The following is an 18,720-nucleotide window of genomic DNA, read 5'->3' on the forward strand; positions in this document are numbered from 1 at the left end:
CTTTAAATGCTCTTTGCCTCTCCAGATGCCCATCTCTGACAGAGAGCAACCCCACCGCTTATCACAGCTGGCTGTTATATGAGTACTTTATGGGCTCTGGTGCTGTAGGCTGGAGATACCCATCTATAGTTCAGACCACACTCTTCTTTAGGGGATCCAGTTGTCCGTTTAAATATCCCTCTGGCACTGCTGCCTGTGGGCACCCAGCCCACCTTCCTGAGTCTCTTCTGCACTCCTTATCAGTTAGGTTGTGCTAAAGCCAATTCCTCTGTCAGTCCGAGGTTTTAAGTCTTCTTTCTTGCCATTGTTCAGTTGTTTTCCAGGTGATATCTCCACAATTTAGTTGCAATTCCAGACTGGTCCTAGGAGGAGGTCAGCGTGACTTCCACTCTCTCCTCCACCATCTTGAAGTCCTGGAGGTTTTTTTGTTAATTTTTAAAATGAATCAGCAGTTAATCTTCATTTGGTACCAGGTATTGAGCGAGGTCCCAAGGACACTGACCACCACAATCATGCAAAACTGACAGCAAAAACGAGGTCAATATATAGAATTTTAAACATATGCCTCCTATACATTATCTTTAGCACAGGTTTTTCTTCCATCGTGTCTGCTGGTGAGCTCTGGCAGATGGTGGGCAAGTGGCCAGACAGTGAGTAAGGTTTGACAAGACTTCGGGGATTGCCATGGAGGTTTTTTTTTTTCATTTTGCTTTAAACATTAGCGTTTGTGTCAGTGGTTTTTATATAATGCAATAAACAGACTGTCTCAATTTTAAGCTAGATAAGGTCACGCAGTTCTTGATGATCTTCCAGGTGACTCAAAGGCTAAAACCTAGTTTTGGACCCACAAGTTCACAGAGAATCAAGTTCTACAGAGGCCACCAGGAGTGGGGCTGCATTTTCCTGGGGCTCTAGCCCCATTTCCCCGTCTGTTAAAGTGTGAATCACATGGCTCACATGGCTGTTACTCTGGAGAACATCACAGCTTGATATAACTACATCAGACCCACCCTGAACACATATTTAAATTCTCCAATCCAATTATATGCACTCTGCTAGAAGAATAAAGCCCAATCCTACATTTCTTGAACGACATGGGTCCCAAATGCAACTTGACTACTTCATTTGATGCTCAAGGGAAGTAATAGCCAGATCCATGTTCTCAAAGAGAAAAGTGTCTGAGTGGGACTTAGGAAGAGACTGCACAATTATCCCAAATCATGTGTTTTGTACTTTATGGAAGATCTAAGGGATTTTTAAAGGTAACATAGACAATGCAGGCATTTCATATTATAAATTTGGCTTGAGAGTAAATGCTATTCTACTGAGAGCACTTTCATTTACAAATGTGCTTATAGTTCTAGTATTTTGCTTCGTCCTCATATCCACCCTATGGGCAGACACAGTGCCTATTGGTATCCCATTTTGCAATGCGGATGCTGAAGCCCAGAGTAATGAACACGGCTGGAACCAGGCTGAGTGAGTGACCAGTAATTTGCAAGTATAGCATAAGGTCCTGTCTTTACTTAAAATGTTGACGTTTTGTTCATGACATGCTTTTTGCATTAACTTCCAATTTTAAAAGATTCTGTTCACACATTATCTACCTTGATTACTGAATGTTTTGTACCCCATGCTAATACCTCTGTTGCCTCACTCTAGTCCTGGCCCTGCAGCTGGATATATTCACTTGCATCTGATGAAGTGGCTGTCTTATTGCATGTCAAAAGAGATGAATATCAGTAATTTCATTTGGTCCAAACTAATGGATCCTTCCAGGATGGAGTCCTGAGAGCCCACATGGGTCATTGTGCTGCATGTGACCACTTCACTATTCTGCATAGGAGTCCTCAGCCTGGCTGTGCATTAGAAACTACCATGGGGCTGCTATTAAAACCAGAGCCTCTGGCTGCAGGTGGGGACTGGCATGTGAGTTTTCAAAAGCCTCCTCTGGATTCTAGCTCCTGGATTATGCTGAGTATAGAGGCATGGGCTTCTGGATTTGCATTGTGGTGTCATTGCATTCTGACCACAAGATCTGAGGCAAGTTGCAAGTTGTTGTGAATGTTGAGTAATGTATGTAAAGCCTAGCATAGTACCTGGCACCTAATAAATCCTGGATAATAGTTAATGTTCCTACAATCTATTAGTGTGTCTATAAGCAAGTTTGGGTTCCAGGCCTGTCTCACCCCATAGGCAGAGCCAAAACATCTACACTTGACATTCACTAAATGCTCCCTTCCAAGGATAGTGGCACTAGGTCACGAGCCCACAGAACTTTCTAATGAGCCTCTTCCCCACCCCGCAAAGGAGGATGGCCTTAATCAGAGCTGAGGAGACCAAGCTGAGAGAGGAGGCATTGTTGCCTAAGGGAGGCCGGGTTCCTTTGCCTGGGGGATTTCCCCCCTGTGGGGGAAACCCTCTGAAACTCCTATTACCTTGTGCCATCCGCCCAAACTTCTGGCTGGGCTCCCAGATGCCTTCACATTACTTCATTTTCAGTTATCTCCTTTTAACTTGTTCTGTTCTGGCTTCTGTTCCTTGCCTTGGGCCAAACCAAAGACTTCCTGAATGTTGAAATTGTGGGTACCACTGGGGACCTCTGTGTTGTGGGGCATTGCTAGTAACCCACTTTCCTGAGTTTCTTTTTTCCCCCTTTGTTCTATGCTATGCCACAAAGAAAGTGAAACAGCCAGCCCAACCTCTTTTGTTGCTGCCTCTCCTTCTCACCCAGAAGTCTGTGGTGCCCCTACCTTTATGAGGCAGCACTCACTATTTTTTCTACCTGCAGGACCTTGCCTTATCTTGCTGTCCTGGTAAACCTATAGTCATCCTTTAAAACTCAGATCAGATCATGAAGCTTGTTATGGTATTACCATCCTGCCTCCCCTACCTCTAGGCCACTTCTATTCTCTCAGGTGTTTCAGTTACCCCCACTCTTAGCAGCGATTTTCTGGAGTCCAGTTGTATCCATATCCATCCTGCATACTAGACTATGAACTCCTTTAAGACAAAGGCCATTTCCTTCATGTCCTTGGCACCCTGCAGGTTCGCAATATTTCTATTGATAACTGGCAATGTTACCTTAGTGCTCATTGCTACTGGGTGCCATCTTAGCCACCTTGCATGGTTTAATTCATTTAATACACATAATAATTATTATAATCTTTCCTATACAAATGAGGGAAGTAAAGCACTTAAAGCTTAAGTGCCTTGCCCACAGTCATATAGCTGTTACGTGAGGAAATGAAATTTGAACCCAGATATTTGAGTTCTTAGGGTCTGTGCCTTAACCAATGTACCGTATAACCTCTCCAGTAGGGCCTGCCCAGCACAAGAGACAAGGGAAGAGCTTGCTCCACTCAAGTTTCTCAGATCTTACAGGTGCAAGAGCAAGCACATATGTGCACACATAGAACATGGGAAAACTTTATAGGGAAATGTAATTGAATGCTAATATGTATGGCATAGAACAGTGCTTTTCTAATACTAATGTGAACATATATCACCTAGAGATCTTGTTAAACCATACATCTGGATTCAGTCTATATGTGTTGGGACTTGAGACATCATTTCTAACAAGTTTCCAGGTCATGGAAATGTAGCCAGTCCATCATCCACACTTTGAGCAGCAAGGATGACCCCGAAGAGTAGAAGGAGGTCAGAGGAAGGAGATTTCAGTATGGGCTGGAGAGGTCCTGGGACAGCAAGCTGGGCCTGGGATTAAGTAGAGGGAGGGAAGATAAAGAAACAGCCTTCCAGGGTCACCCACTTCCTCTGCTCTCAGGAGCCTGGGAGCAAGGAGTGGTTTCAATGACTTGTGTTGAAACCAAGCAGCTGCACTAAGCAGGAGCTCTCTACATATGAATAGCCCATTTTTTAGAAAGGGCAGGAAACATTTTGCAAATTCAGAAATCAGAGCAAAAAGGAAGTGCTGTGAAATCGACAACTAGCTACAGTAGTTAAATGGGAACAATCTTTTCCCGAGTGGTTCCTCATGTGGGAGGCATTTTTGCTGGCTCCAGGATTTTGACCGTCTATAAAGCTTAGCAATGAAATATAAGGAAATTCTCAGGGAGGAAGAGTTCTTAGCTAGCACGGGAGAAAGAACTGCACTGGACCAAACCATGTTGTCTACAATGGAGTCCTTTGAACTCAGTGGTAAAGTACTACTCCCCATTAATGACAGTACAAAGTGATGCAGTCTTTCTGTTAGCAACGAAAGATGAGAGATGTTGATAGAAAGTCTAGGTTTGCACCATAGATTGAATGCTTCAATCTAGAATTTGTGTAATGCTAATAATAGATGCTGTATTTTTAGCATATCAGGGGGTTTTTTTAGCTTCACAATTCCTTTCATTTGTATTTAAATGTTTTCCCTTAGATTAACGCTAATGCTTATTGTTTGTCCCTCCTTTTTATTAGGGTCTTATTCTGACAAATAGGTTGTGTGATGGTATGGCAAAGCAAAACAAGAGGAATTAAAAAGTTTCACAAAACTGGAGCCAAGTGCCTTGTATTTATTTAATGAAATTCCTTTGAAATTCTTTAAGGTGATTTCTCTTTTAACTGATATGTTGATCAGAAGGAACTTTCTCTATTTCTTGTTGGCTATGTCCATCACTTCATAATTAGTTTCTTTAGATTAAACTCAGATTTTAAAAATTCAGTCAACTCTGTTGTCTTTATTTATTTTTTGCTCAATGCTACACAGGTGATGCATTGTTTAAATCTTCTAGAATTTGTAGCATTTAAAATCACCCGTGAGTGCTTTCCAGAGGGGAGCTCTGACCTCCTGTTCTAGAATATCCTCTGTGAATCATCTTCCAAGTTGATCAGCTTTTCCCACTTCCAGTCCTTTCTGGAGGATGTTTGTTCAGGAACTATTGCATCTCTGTCTGCTGGCCTCTGTGCCCTTCTCTTCCAGTGCCTGTTTGTGCAGATCGCTGATTGGAATTTATGGGAGTACAGAGATGAAGGGTCTGGTGTGTTACCTTTAGGAACTTATACTGTGGTAACAGAAAAGGCATGCATGGGAATGACTTTAATAATTGTTGGTTCTTCAGCACCTTGGGGAATGCAGCATTCTGGATATATGACTTTTAAGATACTGTAATATTCAAACAAAGTCAGCTGATCAAACATTTTCAGCACCCGCTACCTATTGGGCACTGCACTCAGCACTGAGAAAACAGACAAGAATAAACACAGCCTCTGGCCTCAGGGACCCCCCAGTCCTGTTGGTGGTGGCAGGAGGCTGGCAGGGCAAGCCTACCCATAATCTATTTCTATGCAATTAATCACCAGTTATAAGTTATATTTGTGCAGGGCATTATAGATGAGTCTGGCATGGGGTCCTGGAAGCCAGAGCTGAGAACTCTTCTACAGTTAAATGAGCAAAGGGGGTTCATCAGAGAGCAGGTATATGGTGGCTGAGGTGGTCTAGGAAACCATATGTTTAAGATATATTCACGAGGACCATTCAGAGAAATACAAACAGCTTGATGTTTTTGGACAAAAATTGGGTAGGGAAAGCTCAGTGGGAATTGAGACTATGGACTTAATCCCAAGGGCAATAGGGAGCTTTGAAGGGATTGGAGCTGGGCTGAGAGGCATGGATTTGCATTTAAGATTACTCACTATCAGATGGGGACAAACTGGAAAGAGTAACACTGAGGACAGAGAGGAGTGAGGCTGCAAGAGATGATGAGAAGCAGTGGTTGTTAAAGAAGGAAAGAGGAGATAGTCTGGGGAAATATTAGAAGTCAGGTCAGTGGGACTGTAATGGTGGGACCTGGCAAGTGAGGGAGATGCAAGGGTCAAGGGTAAACTCCAGATTTCTGACTTGGGTTGTGGATACCACTGACTAAATATCTAACAAAGACACAGAATTATTTCAGTTTGGATGGAAGGACTATTTTCCTAAATGCATTTACAACTTCCTATCTTCTTGTATAAAGATCATGGATCAAATGGAACTTTCTAGTTAACTGCCATTATGGACAGTCATCCTTGTGGAGGTTTGTAACATAGTGACCCCCTCAGGCCTTACTGAGATGAATAAAACTTCTTGTTTCAGCACTAAATTGCTCCAGGCATCATCATTTATTGATTTATTTCTGCAAATCTTACTTTAGTTTTCTGAAGAGACTTGAGCCCTGAAGGTCCAACAAGACCCCAAGAGTTCTGCCCCCACATCAGCAAGCTCTGGCAGACGTGCGGAATGTCATCTGTGTGACCTCTTGCTTAAAGCCCCCATTCTTTCAGCCTTCACATCTTTCTTCTTGATGTTTCTTTTCACTAACTTTAGTCTGAAGAACTTCATTTATTTATTTATTTTTAATTTTTTTGTTGAGTTATATTTGACACATAAGTTTAAGGAGAACAATATATTGATGTGATACATTTATACTGCAATACGATTGTCATTGTAGCATTAGCTAACATGTTTAAAACATCACATAATTACCAGTTCTTGTAGTGTCGAGAGCAATTATGATCTAGTTTCTTAGCAAGTTTGATGTTTATAATACAGTTTTGTTGTCTGTAATCATTGTACTGTGTATTAGGTCTCCAGGTCTTATTTACCTATAAATTGCAAGTATGTACCATCCTTTCCAGCCCCCTCCACCCTAGGCTCTGGTTTATATTTATCTTCATCTATCTTTTCCTAATCTTTGAAAAAAACATTCTTCTTGACAGAGGAGACCCCCAAAAATATAGATAGAGAAGTTACAGGTTTTGTTGTTGTTTTAATTAGCATTAAGCATTGGCTCCCAGCTGTGGGCTTAGCTGTCTTCCTACTCTAAAGATAATTTTAAAACTTTGCTCAACACTTTAACCTTGCAGTCTATTCAGGGTCAGTCTTGCTGATGTGACTACTGGATGCTCATGTCATTGTTCTGACTTTTTACTTTGTTGTGTCACTGTTTCTCAGCATCTGGTTAAAACATCTGGTTTTAACCTAGAGTGTTTTTTAAATATTTTTTTATTTAGAAATAATTATATTGTAGATTCACAGAAAGCTGCAAAACAAAAATGTACAGGGAAGTCTCATGACCCACACCCAGTTTCCTCCAGTAATGACATTTTGCATAGCTATGGTACAATATCACAACCAGGAAACTGATATTGTATAACCCACAGAGCTTATTTAGATTTCATTAGTTTTATATGCACTCATTTGTGTGTATGAATATAGTTCTCTACAATTTAATCATGTGTGTATATTAGTGTAACTACCACCTAAATCAAGATACAGAATGTGTGTTCAATCACCACAAAAATTTCTCTTATGCTACCCCTTTGTAGCCGTACATACCCCCACTCCCCTACCAGCAATCACTATCCCAGGATAATCACTAATCAGTTTTCCATTTCCATAATTTTCTTATTTAAAGAGTGTTATATAAATGCAACTACACAGTCTATAACTTTTTAAGGATTGGCTCTTTCTCCACATAGCATAATTCTCTTGAGATCCATCCAAGGTGTTGTATGTATCAATAGTTGGTTCTTTTTATTAGTGAGTATTCCATCACGTGAATGTACCACAGTTTAACAGTTCACCCACTGAAAGACTTTTAGGTTGTTTCCAGTTTGAGGTAATACTGCTATGTAATTACTGCTATGCTTATTTAGTAAAAGTTTTTGTGTGAGCATAAGCTTTTATTTCTCTGGGATATGTGCCCCAAAGTGCAATTTCTGGATTGTAAGTGTATGCTTAGTTTTCCAACAAGCAGCTGATTTTTTTCCAGGGTGGATTCACCATTTTACATCCTCACCAGCAATGTACAACTAACCCAGTTTCTTTGTATCTTCTCCAGCAGTTGGTATTATTACTATTTTTATTTGAGATATTCTAACAGGTGTATAATAGTGATATCTCATTGTAATTTTAGTGTGCATTTTCCTAATGGCTAATAATGTTGAATATCTTTTCATGTGCTTATTTGCTATCTGTATATTTTTTGGGGGGAAGTGTCTCTTTTTTGTCTTTTGCCAATGTTTAATTGGATTTGCTTTTTATTATTGTTTATTTTTGAGAGTTTTTTATATATTCAAAATACAACTCCTTTGCTGGACATGTGGTTTGTAAATAGTCTCTCTCAGTATTAATTTGTCTTCTTCATTCTCTTAAAAAGAGTCTTTTGCAAAGCAAATTTATTTAATTCTATTGAGGTCCAACTTGTCCATATTTTTTTTTGGATTGTGCTTTTAGTGTCAAGTAAAATAACTCTTCATCTAGCCCTAGATCCTATGTTTAATTCTAAAAGTTCTATAGTTTCACATTTTAAAATTAAGTCCATGGTTTACTTTGAGTTGATTTTTTAAAATAAGATATGAAGTCTAGGTCAAGATTTATTTGTTTGTTTTGCTTATGGATGTCCAATTTCTCCAATACCTTTTGCTTAAAAGGCTTTCCTTCTTCCATTAAATTATTTTTGCCCCCTGTCAAAAATCAGTTTGGTATATTTGTATAGGTCTATTTCTGTGTTCTTCATTCTTTTTTAAAAGACTTTATTTATTTTTAGAGAGAGAGGAAGGGAGAGAGAAAGACAGGGAGAGAAACATCAATTGCACATGCCAAGGACTGGACATGCAACCCAAGCATGTGCCCTGACCCAGAATCAAACTGGTGACCTTATATTTTGCAGGATGAGACACCCAACCATCTGAGCCACCCAAGTCAGGGCAGTGTTCTTTAATCTGTTCCATTGATCTATATGCCTATCCTCCACCAATACCACACTGTCTTGAGTACTGTAAATTTATTATAAACCTTAATATAATGTTTTCACACTATAGTCTTTGTTTTGAAGATTATTTTATCTATTATATGGTTTTGCCTTTCCATTAAATTTTAGTATAAACTTATCCATAACTACAAAAAATCTTGCTGGAATTCCACAGGAATTGTATTACACCTATAAATAAACTTGAGAACTGACATCTTTACCACTTTCAGTCTTGCAATCCATGAACATGGCATGTTTCTACATCTATTTAGGTCTTAGATTTTACTTTTTAAAATCAAGATCTTATAAAATTCAACAAAAATATACTGTATACATTTTGTTAAATTATATCTAAATATTTTATTTCCTTTGGAGTGATTGTAAATGCCATTGAATTTTAATTTTTATTTCCAGTAGTATGTAGAAGTGTGATTGAAAAGAGAGTGAGAACAGATATCCTTGCCATGTTCCCAATCTTAGTAGAAAGGTATACTCTCTCACCATTAAGTGTCATATTAGTTTTAGATATTTTGTAGATGCTTTTTATTTTTTTATTTTTTTAAAGTGAAAAGGGGATTTTATGTTTTCACTTTTTATTTTTTTAAATTTTTATTTTTGTTCAAATACATTTGTCTCCACCTTCCCACCACCACTTTCCCCTGCCCCCCTCCCCCACCTCCCTCCCTCAATCCTTCCCCATTTGGCTTTGTCCATGGGTCCTTGACATATGTTCCTTGACCCTTCCCTCACCTTTCCCCATCTACCGTTCCCTCTTTCCCTATTGACTCTGTTGGTTTCTTTTTAACTTTCAATGTTGCTGATCATATTTTCCTTTCTTATTTGTTTTGTTGGTTAGGTTCCACTTATAAGTTAGATCATATGGTATTTGTCTTTCGCCCCCTGGCTTATTTTGCTTAGCATAATGCTCTCTAGTTCCATCCATGCTCTTGCAAAGAGTAAAGAGTAGTAGCTCTTCCTTTCTTTCGGCTGCGTAGTATTCCATTGTGTAAATGTACCATACTTTTTTGATCCAATCATCTACTGATGGGCATTTAGGTTGCTTCCAACACTTGACTACTGTAAATTGTGCTGCTATAAACATTGGGGTGCATAGGTTCTTTTGAATTGGTGTTTTGGGTTTTTTAGGGAATAGTCCCAGCAGGGGAATCACTGGACCTAAAGGCATCCATTTTTAGCTTTTTGAGGAAATTCCAAACTGTTTTCCACAATGGCTGCACCAGTCTTCATTCCCACTAACAGTGTACTAGGGTTTCCTTTTCTCCACAGCCTCACCAGCACCTGTTGTTTGTTGATCTGTTTATGATGGCCATTTTGACCAGTGATACGTGGTGGTTTTAATTTGCATTTCTTTGATGGCTAGTGATGCTGAGCATCCTTTTATATGTCTCTGGGCCCTCTCTATCTCTTCCATGGAAAAGTGTCTGCCCAGGTCCTTTGTCCATTTTTTAATTGGATTGTTTGTCTTCTTGGAGTAGAGTCATGTGAGTTCTTTATATATTTTGGAGATCAAATTTATATCTGATGTATCATTGGCAAATATATTTTCCCATATGTTTGTTTCCCTTTTCATTTTGCTGATGTTTTCTTTAGCCATGCAGAAGCTTCTTATTTTGATGAGGTCCCACTTGTTTATTCTTTCCTTTATGTCCCTTGCTTTAGGGGGCATATAGGTGAAAATTTTGCTGCTTGGGATATCTGAGAGTTTCCTGCCTACGTTCTCCTCTGGGACTTTAATGGCATTGTGACTTATATTTAAGTCTTTTATCCATCTTGAGTTTATTTTTGTGAATGGTGTCAGCTGGTGATCAAATTTCAATTTTTTGCATGTAGCTGTCCAGCTCTCCCAACACCATTTGTTGAAGAGGCTATTATTGCTCCATTTTATGCTTCTGCCCCCTTTGTCAAATATTAGTTGCCCGTATAGACCTGGGCTTATTTCTGGACTTTCTATTCTGTTCCACTGGTCTATGGGTCTGTTCTTGTGCCAGTACCAGATTGTTTTGAGTATAGTGGCTTTGTGGTATAGTTTGATGTCCAGTATTGTGATCCCTCCTACTTTGTTTTTCTTTCTCAAAATTGCTGAGGCTATTCAGGGTCATTTATGGTTCCATATAAATTTTTGAAATGTCTGTTCCATTTCTGTGAAATATGTCATTGATATCTTAATAAGGATTGCATTGAATCTATAAATTGCTTTGGGTAGGATGGACATTTTGATGATATTAATTCTTCCAATCCATGAGCACGGTATATGCTTCCATTTATTTGTGTCTTCCTTAATTTTTTTCTTCCATGTTGTATAGTTTTCTGCATACAGGTCTTTTACTCCTTGGTTAAATTTATTCCTAGGTACTTTATTTTTCTTCTTGCTATATCGAATGGTATTTTTTTTCCTGATTTCTTCTTCTTCTATTTCATTGCTGGTGTACAAGAATGCCTTTGATTTCTGAATGTTGACTTTGTGTCCTGCTGTTTTGCCAAATTCACTTATTAGGTTGAGGAGTTTTTTGGTAGAGTCTACAAGGTTTTCTGTGTACACTATCATGTCATCTGCAAACAATGATAGTTTTACTTCTTCCTTTCCTATTTGGATGCCTTTTATTTCTTTTTCTTGTCTGACCGCTGTGGCTAGGACTTCCAATACCATGTTGAAAAGAAGTGGCAGAGTGGACATCCTTGTTGTGTTCCCGATCTTAGTGGGAAAGCTTTCAGTGGGAAAGCTTTGCCCATTGGGTATGATGTTGGCTGTAGGTTTTTCATATATGGTCTTTATTACGTTGAGGAATGCCCCATTTATTCCCATTTTGCTGAGTGTTTTGATCATAAATGGGTGCTGTACCTTATCGAATGCTTTTTCTGCGTCTATAGAGATTATCATGTGGTTTTTGTCTTTTCTTTATGTGATGTATTATGTTTATGACTTGCATATATTTAAACCATTCCCTGCATCCCTGGGATGAATCCCACTTGATCATGATGGATAATCTTTTTAATGTATTGCTAAATGCAGTTTGCCAATATTTTGTTGAGGATTTTAGCATCTATATTCATCAGCGAAATTGGCCTGTAGTTTTCTTTCTTCATAGGGTCTTTATCTGGTTTTGGGATTAGGGTGATGCTGGCCTCATAAAAAGAGTCTGGGAGTTTTCCCTCCTCTTGGATCCTTTGGAAGAGTCTGAGAAGGACAGGGGTTACCTCTTCCTTAAATGTTTTGTAAAGTTCTCCTCTGAAACCGTCCGGCCCTGGGCTTCTGTGTGCTGGGAGTTTCTTGATTATTGCTTCAATTTCCCCAGCTGTTATCGGTCTGTTCAAGCTTTCTGTTTCTTCCTCCTTCAGTGTCGGAAGATTATACTTTTCTAGAGATTTGCCCATTTCATCAAGGTTTTCAAATTTCTTGGCATATAATTCATAGTAGTTCATAGTAGTTTCTGACAATCCTTTGTATTTCTGTGGTATCAGTTGTTATTTCTCCTCTTTCATTTCTGATATTATTTATTTGAGTCCTCTCCCTTTTTTTCTTGATGAGTCTGCTCAAAGACTTGTTGATTTTCTTTATCTTTTCAAAGAACCAGCTTCTGGATTGGTTGATCCTTTGAATTGTTCTTTTCATCTCTATGTCATTCAGTTCTGCTCTAATCTTGACTATTTCTTTCCTTCTACTTGCTCTGGGATATTTGTTGTTCTTTCTCCAGTTCTTGAAGTTGTAGTGTTAGGTCTTTTATTTGAAATGTTTCTATGTTTTTTAGGTAAGCCTGTATTGCTATGAACTTCCCTCTCAGGACTGCCTTTGCTGTGTCCCATAGGTTTTGGACTGTTGTCTGTTCATTTTCATTTGTTTCCAGAAACTTTTTGATTTCTTCTCTCATCTCATTATTGACTCATTCATTGTTTAATAGTCTACTATTCAGTCTCCATGAGTTTTCAAGTTTTTGAAGTTGCTCTTTGAGGTTGATTTCCAGTCTCCAGCCCTTGTGGTCTGAGAAAAAGTTTGGTATTATTTCAATTTTCCTGAATTTGCTGAGGTTTTGCTTTGTGTCCTATCATGTGGTCTATCTTTGAAAAACTTCCATGAGCCTTTGAAAAGAATGTGTATTTTGCTTCTTTGGCATGTAAGGTTCTATATATGTCAGTTAAGTCTATTTGATTCAGTGCATCATTCAGCTCCACAATATCCTTATTGATGTTTTCTTTGGAAGTGAGGTGTTGAAATCCGCTACCTTCAGTGTGTTGCTGTGTATATCTTTTTTGAAGTGTCCAAGATTTTCCTTATATGCATGGGTGCTCCTATATTGGGGTCATATAAGTTTACAATGTTTATGTTTTCTTGATAGATACTTCTTTTAAGTATTATAAAGTGCCCCACTGGGTCTCTTTTTACGGCCTTTGTTTTGAAATCTATTTTGTCTAAGTATTGCAACCCCTGTTTTCTTCTCTTGCCCATTTGCTTGGAATATTTTTTCCCATCCCTTTACTTTCAATCTGTGTAGGTCTTTGGCTCTGTGGTGGGTCTCTTGTAGGCAGTGCATGTGTGGGTCATGTTTTCTTATCTATTCAGCTATTCTGTGTCTTTTGACGGGGCATTTAGTCCATTTACATTGAGAGTTATTACTGATAGAGACCTATTCATTTTTTTTCTTTGTACCTGTGTTTTTCTCTTTCTCACTCTTTTCCTTCATCTTCTTAAACCAGTTCCTTTAGCATATCTTGTAGTGCTGGTTTGGTAGAGATGTATTCTTTTAGCCTTCTTTTGTCTGGGAAACTCCGTATTTCCCCTTCTATTTTAATTGAGAGCCTTGCTGGGTAGAGCAGCTTTGGTTGTAGGCCCTTGCTTTTCATGACTTGGTATACTTGTTGCCATTCCCTTCTGGCTTGTAGTGTTTCTGTTGAGAAGTCAGCTCCTAGGTGTATCGGGGCCCCCTTGTATGTTACTTTCTCCTTCTCCCTTGCGGCCTTGAGGATTCTCTCTTTGTCTTTGATACTTGCCATTTTAATGATGATGTGTCTTGGAGTGGGCCTCATTGGGTTCCTCTTGAATGGGACCCTCTGTGCTTCCCAGACTTGTGTGACTTTTTCTCTCTTTCAATTAGGGACGTTTTCCATCATTACTTTTTCAAACAAGTTCTCTATCCTTTCCTCATCCTTTTCTCCTTCTGGTGTCCCTATTACATGGATATTATTATATTTCAGGTTTTCCTGCATTTCCCTAAATGCCTCTTCATTCTTTTTAAGTCTTTTTTCCATTTCTTGCTCTTTCTGGGAGCTTTTTTCTACCTTATCCTCCAGCTTGCTGATTCGTTCCGCTGTTTCAACTAGCCTCCTTTTGATTCCTTCTATTGTGTTCTTCAATGCAGAAATTTTATTCTTCATATCCTCTTTTCTCTTATTGATAGTTTCTATGTCCTTTTTTATGCTGATATAGTTTACAGTAAGTTCCTTGATGGTTTCCCGGTAGTTTCTCATAGTTCTCTTTGAGCTCGCTGAGCTCATTGATCTTCCTTAGGACCATTGTTTTGAATTCAATATCTGATAGTTTACTTGCCTCTATTTCATTTAGTTCTCTCTGTCGGGCTTCTTCCTTTCCCCTTGTTTGGGATGTGTTTCTTTTCCTTCCCATTATATGTGGGAGTCTTCTTTTTTCTTCTTTCTTTCTTTCTTTTTTTTCTTCTGTTTCAATTGATGTCTCAATTTCCTGACTTTGTGGATTTTATGGTAGTAGGCAGGTTTTTTTAATTCATTCATTCATTTATATATTTATTTATTTATTTATTTAATTTTATTTCTGGGTCTGCCTCTGATGATGTCTGTTTTTGACCCTGTCCGACCTTAGCAGTCTGTCTGAGCTTTCCAGGAATCTACTGTCTGTGTCTCTCTCCTGCAATTGTTAATCTAGTCACTCTACCCTCAGCTGTCAGGCTTAGGCACCATGGGGTGGGGCAGTGCCCCTGAGGGTGGGGCTATTGTGTCCTGTACTCAGGGGAGTGATCTACCTGAGCAAGATGGAGACTGTGGAATGGGGAAAGAGTCAGTACCGGGATTCCCTCGCCACCCGCTATTCCCTTAGTTCTCTCTCCAACGCCTCTGACTCCAGTCTCTCCTCAAGAGTCTCTAGGCAACTCTGTGTCCCCTTTAGTCAGGGGTCTATTATCTCTGCAGACAGCTCTGTACTCAGCACCAAGGCCCACAAGCAACTCCTGTTGGGGCTGGACTGTCCTGAGGGCAGGGTTATTATTTCCTTTCCCACTGCTGCCTCTTTGGGGCATGGCCTGCCTGCGCAAAATGGAGACTGCGGAATGGGGAAGGAGTCAGCTCCAGGCATTCCTGGCTACTCTGTCAGTTCTCTACCCACTGCCTCTGTCTCCAGTCTTTCTTCAAGCATGTCTCTAGGCAGCTCTGTGTCCCCTTTGGCCCAGGTTATTCTATCTCTGCCGGCCATACTGCACTCAGCACCCAGGCCTGCATGCTCAAGTCCTGGGCAGAGTGTGCTGAAGGCAGGGTTATTGATTTCTTTGTGCCTGAGCAAGATGGTAGCTGCAGAGTGGGAGGTGAGTCATCAGTGGGGCCCCACTGGCCACTGTCTCAGTTCTCTTCACAAAACTTTCCTCAATAATCTTTCCTGAGGCTCCAGCCCACTCTGTTCCCACCTCACCCTGGAGATCAAGGAAGGTGGCTGCCACTGCAAATTTTTTCGTTGGCCCTTTAAACCTCTCTTTGCATCTCCAGCCGCCTTTCTCTGGCAGAGTGCCACTACTCTTTTCACGGTTGTCTTTCGTCTGTGTGCTTTTTGGGGTTCAGATGTTGTAGTCTAGGGGTCCCTGCTTATGATTCAGACCCTGTTCTTCTTAGGGGAATCCAACTGGCCGTTTCAATGTCCCTCTGGTGCTGGTGCTTGGGAGCACCCAGCCCACCCTCTCGAGCCTCCGCCACACTTCTCACCCATGAGGATGTGAGAAAGTTGATTCTACTGTCTGTCCGTGGCTCCAGGCTCCTCTCTCTCTATCGTTCTGTTATTTTCCAGGTGATTCCTCCACAATTTAGTTTCAATTCCAGTTTGGTCCTGGGCAGCAGTCAGTGTGACTTCCACTCACTCCTCCGCCATATTCCTCTGTAGATGCTTTAAAAAAAATTTTTTTTATTTATTTATTTTTGGAGAGAAGGGGAGGAAAGGAGAAAGAGAGGGAGAGAAACATCAATGTGAGAGAGAAACATCTATTGGTTGCCTCTGGCACATGCCACATCCAGGGACCAAACCTGAAGCCCAGGCATGTGACCTGACCAGGAATCAAATGGGCGATCTTTCACTTTGTGGGACACACTCAACCAAATGAGCCACACTGGTCAGGGTAATGCTTCTTTTTTTTTAAGCTGAGGAAGTTCTGCTCTATTTCTAATTTTCTGAAAGTTTTTATTATAAATTTGTTATTATGAGAATTACAGTTATGAATTATGAGAGCTTTATTACCAATTAGATTTTGTTAAGTGTTTTTTCTGTATCAATTAGATGATTGTGTATTTTTCTTCTTTATTCTGTTGATATGTTGGGTCATACTGATTTATTTTTGGATATTGAACCAGCCTGGCATTTCTGGAAATCCCATTTAGTCATGATATATAAATTTTTTTTATACATTGCTTGATATGGTTTACAAATATTTCATTGAGAATTTTTGTGTCATATTTCATGAGAGATTTTTTTTTAATACTCTGTTTCATTTTCTTGTCAGGGGAATTCTGACCTCATAAAATGAGTTAGGAAGAATTCTCTGCTCTTCTCGTATATACAGGAGATTATGTAAAACTGGTGCTAATTCTTCATTAAAGGTGTCAAGATAGTCCAATAAAATCATCTGGGTCTAGTTATTTCTTTTTCAAGTACCTTTAATTATAAATTAAATTCATTTAATAATTATAAATATTCATGTTATCTATTTCATATTGACTGAATTTTGGTGGCCTATATTTTTGATAAATTGGCCAGTTTCTTCTAAGTTGTAAACATAAAGTTAGTAATTTCCTTATTTTCTTCTTAATGACTATAGGATCTGTGGTAATATCCTCTGTTTTATCCCTGATATTGGTGATTTGTATCTTTTTTATAAACTTTTCATTAGTCTTGCTAGAGTTTTATCAATTTTATTGATATTATTCAAAGAACCAGAATTTTGTTTTGTTAATTTGTTTCTTTCGTATTTCTACTTTAAATCTCATCGATTGCTGCCTGGATCATTATTATTTCCTTTTTCTGGTTGCTTAGGGTTTACTTTGCTCTTCTTTCCTAGTTTCTTAAGGTAGGAGTTTATTGAGATCTTTCCTCATATGTAATGTAAGCATTTAGTGCTATAAATTTCCTCTCCTTGCTGCTTTAGCTGTACCCCACAAATTGATATGTTGTATTCTCACTTTCATTCAGTCTTTTTAAGAATTTTCTTTGAGACTCTTCTATGGCCCATCTATTATTTAATTTTTTTTTACATTTTCAAGTGTTTTGGATATTTTCATATTGTCTATAGGGAGGGACCCCAAAAAATGGAATTTATTTATAATTGTGTATTTATTCTTATATCTTTAAACTTCAGTCACCTTCAAAGTACTCTCCATTTGATGCCATACATCTAAAAAGACATTTTTTTCCCACTGCTCAAAACAGTTTTTGAACTCATCAATTTTGACGCTTTTTAGTGCTTCTGCTATTTTTTGTTTCACCTCTTCCACGTCAGCAAGACGTTTCTCTCTGAGGGGATTTTTCATCCAGGGAACCAAACCAAAAAAAAAAAAAAAAAAAAAAAAGGTAATTGGGGTGAGATTGGTTTAATAGAAAGTGTGGGGCATTGGGGTCATGCCCTGTTTGGTCAGAAACTGTTGACCACTCAACATGGTGTAGGCAGGTGCGCTCATAAATCACCCATCATGAAATAAGCAAACGCATTGAAAGAGTCTTCAGAAAAAATTCACTGAAGCCGAACACAGTCTCACAACAATGCCAACTGGTACACTGATACAGATGGGTTCCTAGAACTTCACCTACCTGTGGAAGCCTGTACTACAGGGGACCTGTCCTCCAGAAGATAACTCCTGGGTTTTTTGGGGGATCCCCCATCATGTATGTTATTGGTTTCTATTTTGATTCCATTGTCAGAGAACATATGCTATACAAATTATATGATTTTATTTCTTTTGTATTTATTAAGGTTTGTTTTACAGCCTGGGATATGGACTGTCTGAGTGAATATTCCATGCAATGTGAAAAGAATATGTATTCTGCTCTTATGTGGGGTATTCTATCAGTGTTAATTAGCTCATGTTGCTTTATGGTGTTCTTAAATTCTTTTATACTTTTGCTGATTGTTCTATCAGATGCTGAGAGTAAGGTATTAAAGTCTCCAATTATAATGGTTGATTTATCTATGTGTATTTCTCTTTTCACTTATATCAATTTTTGCCACTTGTGAATGGAAGCTGTATTTTTTTTTTGCTTTCTTGTAGATAGTACCTAGTTGGGTTATGCTTTTAAAACCACTTTGCCAATATCTACTACCAATAACTTCTCTTAGTTTTTCTTCATCTTTTTCCCATTCATTCTTAAAAGATATTTTCATTGGATATAAAATTCATAATTGATAACTCATTTCTTTCAGCACAAGAAAAATGTGTCACTTCCATTTGACCTCCATGGTTTTGGATGATAAATCTGCTATCATTCAAATTGATATACCTTTATAGGTAATGTGCCATTTTTATCTTGGCTGCTCTCAAGTTTCCCTCTTTATTTAGATTAAAAATATTTTTGTATCTAGATTTCTTTTTCAGACATTCACTTGTGATATCTCTTGGTATTGATTTCTTTGCATCCTATTATCATTGGGCTTTATTAATTTCTTAAATTTGTAGGTTTATGTCTTTCACTAAATTTGAGAATTTTTAGCCACCATTATTTCTTTGAATACTTTTTTAACCTCACACTCTT

The 18,720-nt window shown here is 38.7% G+C and overlaps 1 protein-coding gene across 1 annotated transcript in view; it reads left to right on the top strand.

The window, feature by feature from the left end:
* The first annotated feature begins 4,021 nt into the window (after positions 1 to 4,021).
* The window catches only part of MARCO (macrophage receptor with collagenous structure), a 41,943-nt gene continuing 27,244 nt past the window's right edge, over positions 4,022 to 18,720 (top strand). The window contains exon 1 of the mRNA XM_054574933.1: positions 4,022 to 4,161. Coding sequence (XP_054430908.1) covers positions 4,053 to 4,161 — 109 coding nt within the window. The 5' untranslated portion in view covers positions 4,022 to 4,052. The remainder of the gene's footprint in view (positions 4,162 to 18,720) is intronic.

Source organism: Pteronotus mesoamericanus, unplaced genomic scaffold (assembly GCF_021234165.1).
Source record: "Pteronotus mesoamericanus isolate MK-2021 breed Mesoamerican mustached bat unplaced genomic scaffold, CSHL_Meso_final contig_27, whole genome shotgun sequence".
NCBI classification, from domain to species: Eukaryota; Metazoa; Chordata; class Mammalia; order Chiroptera; family Mormoopidae; genus Pteronotus; species Pteronotus mesoamericanus.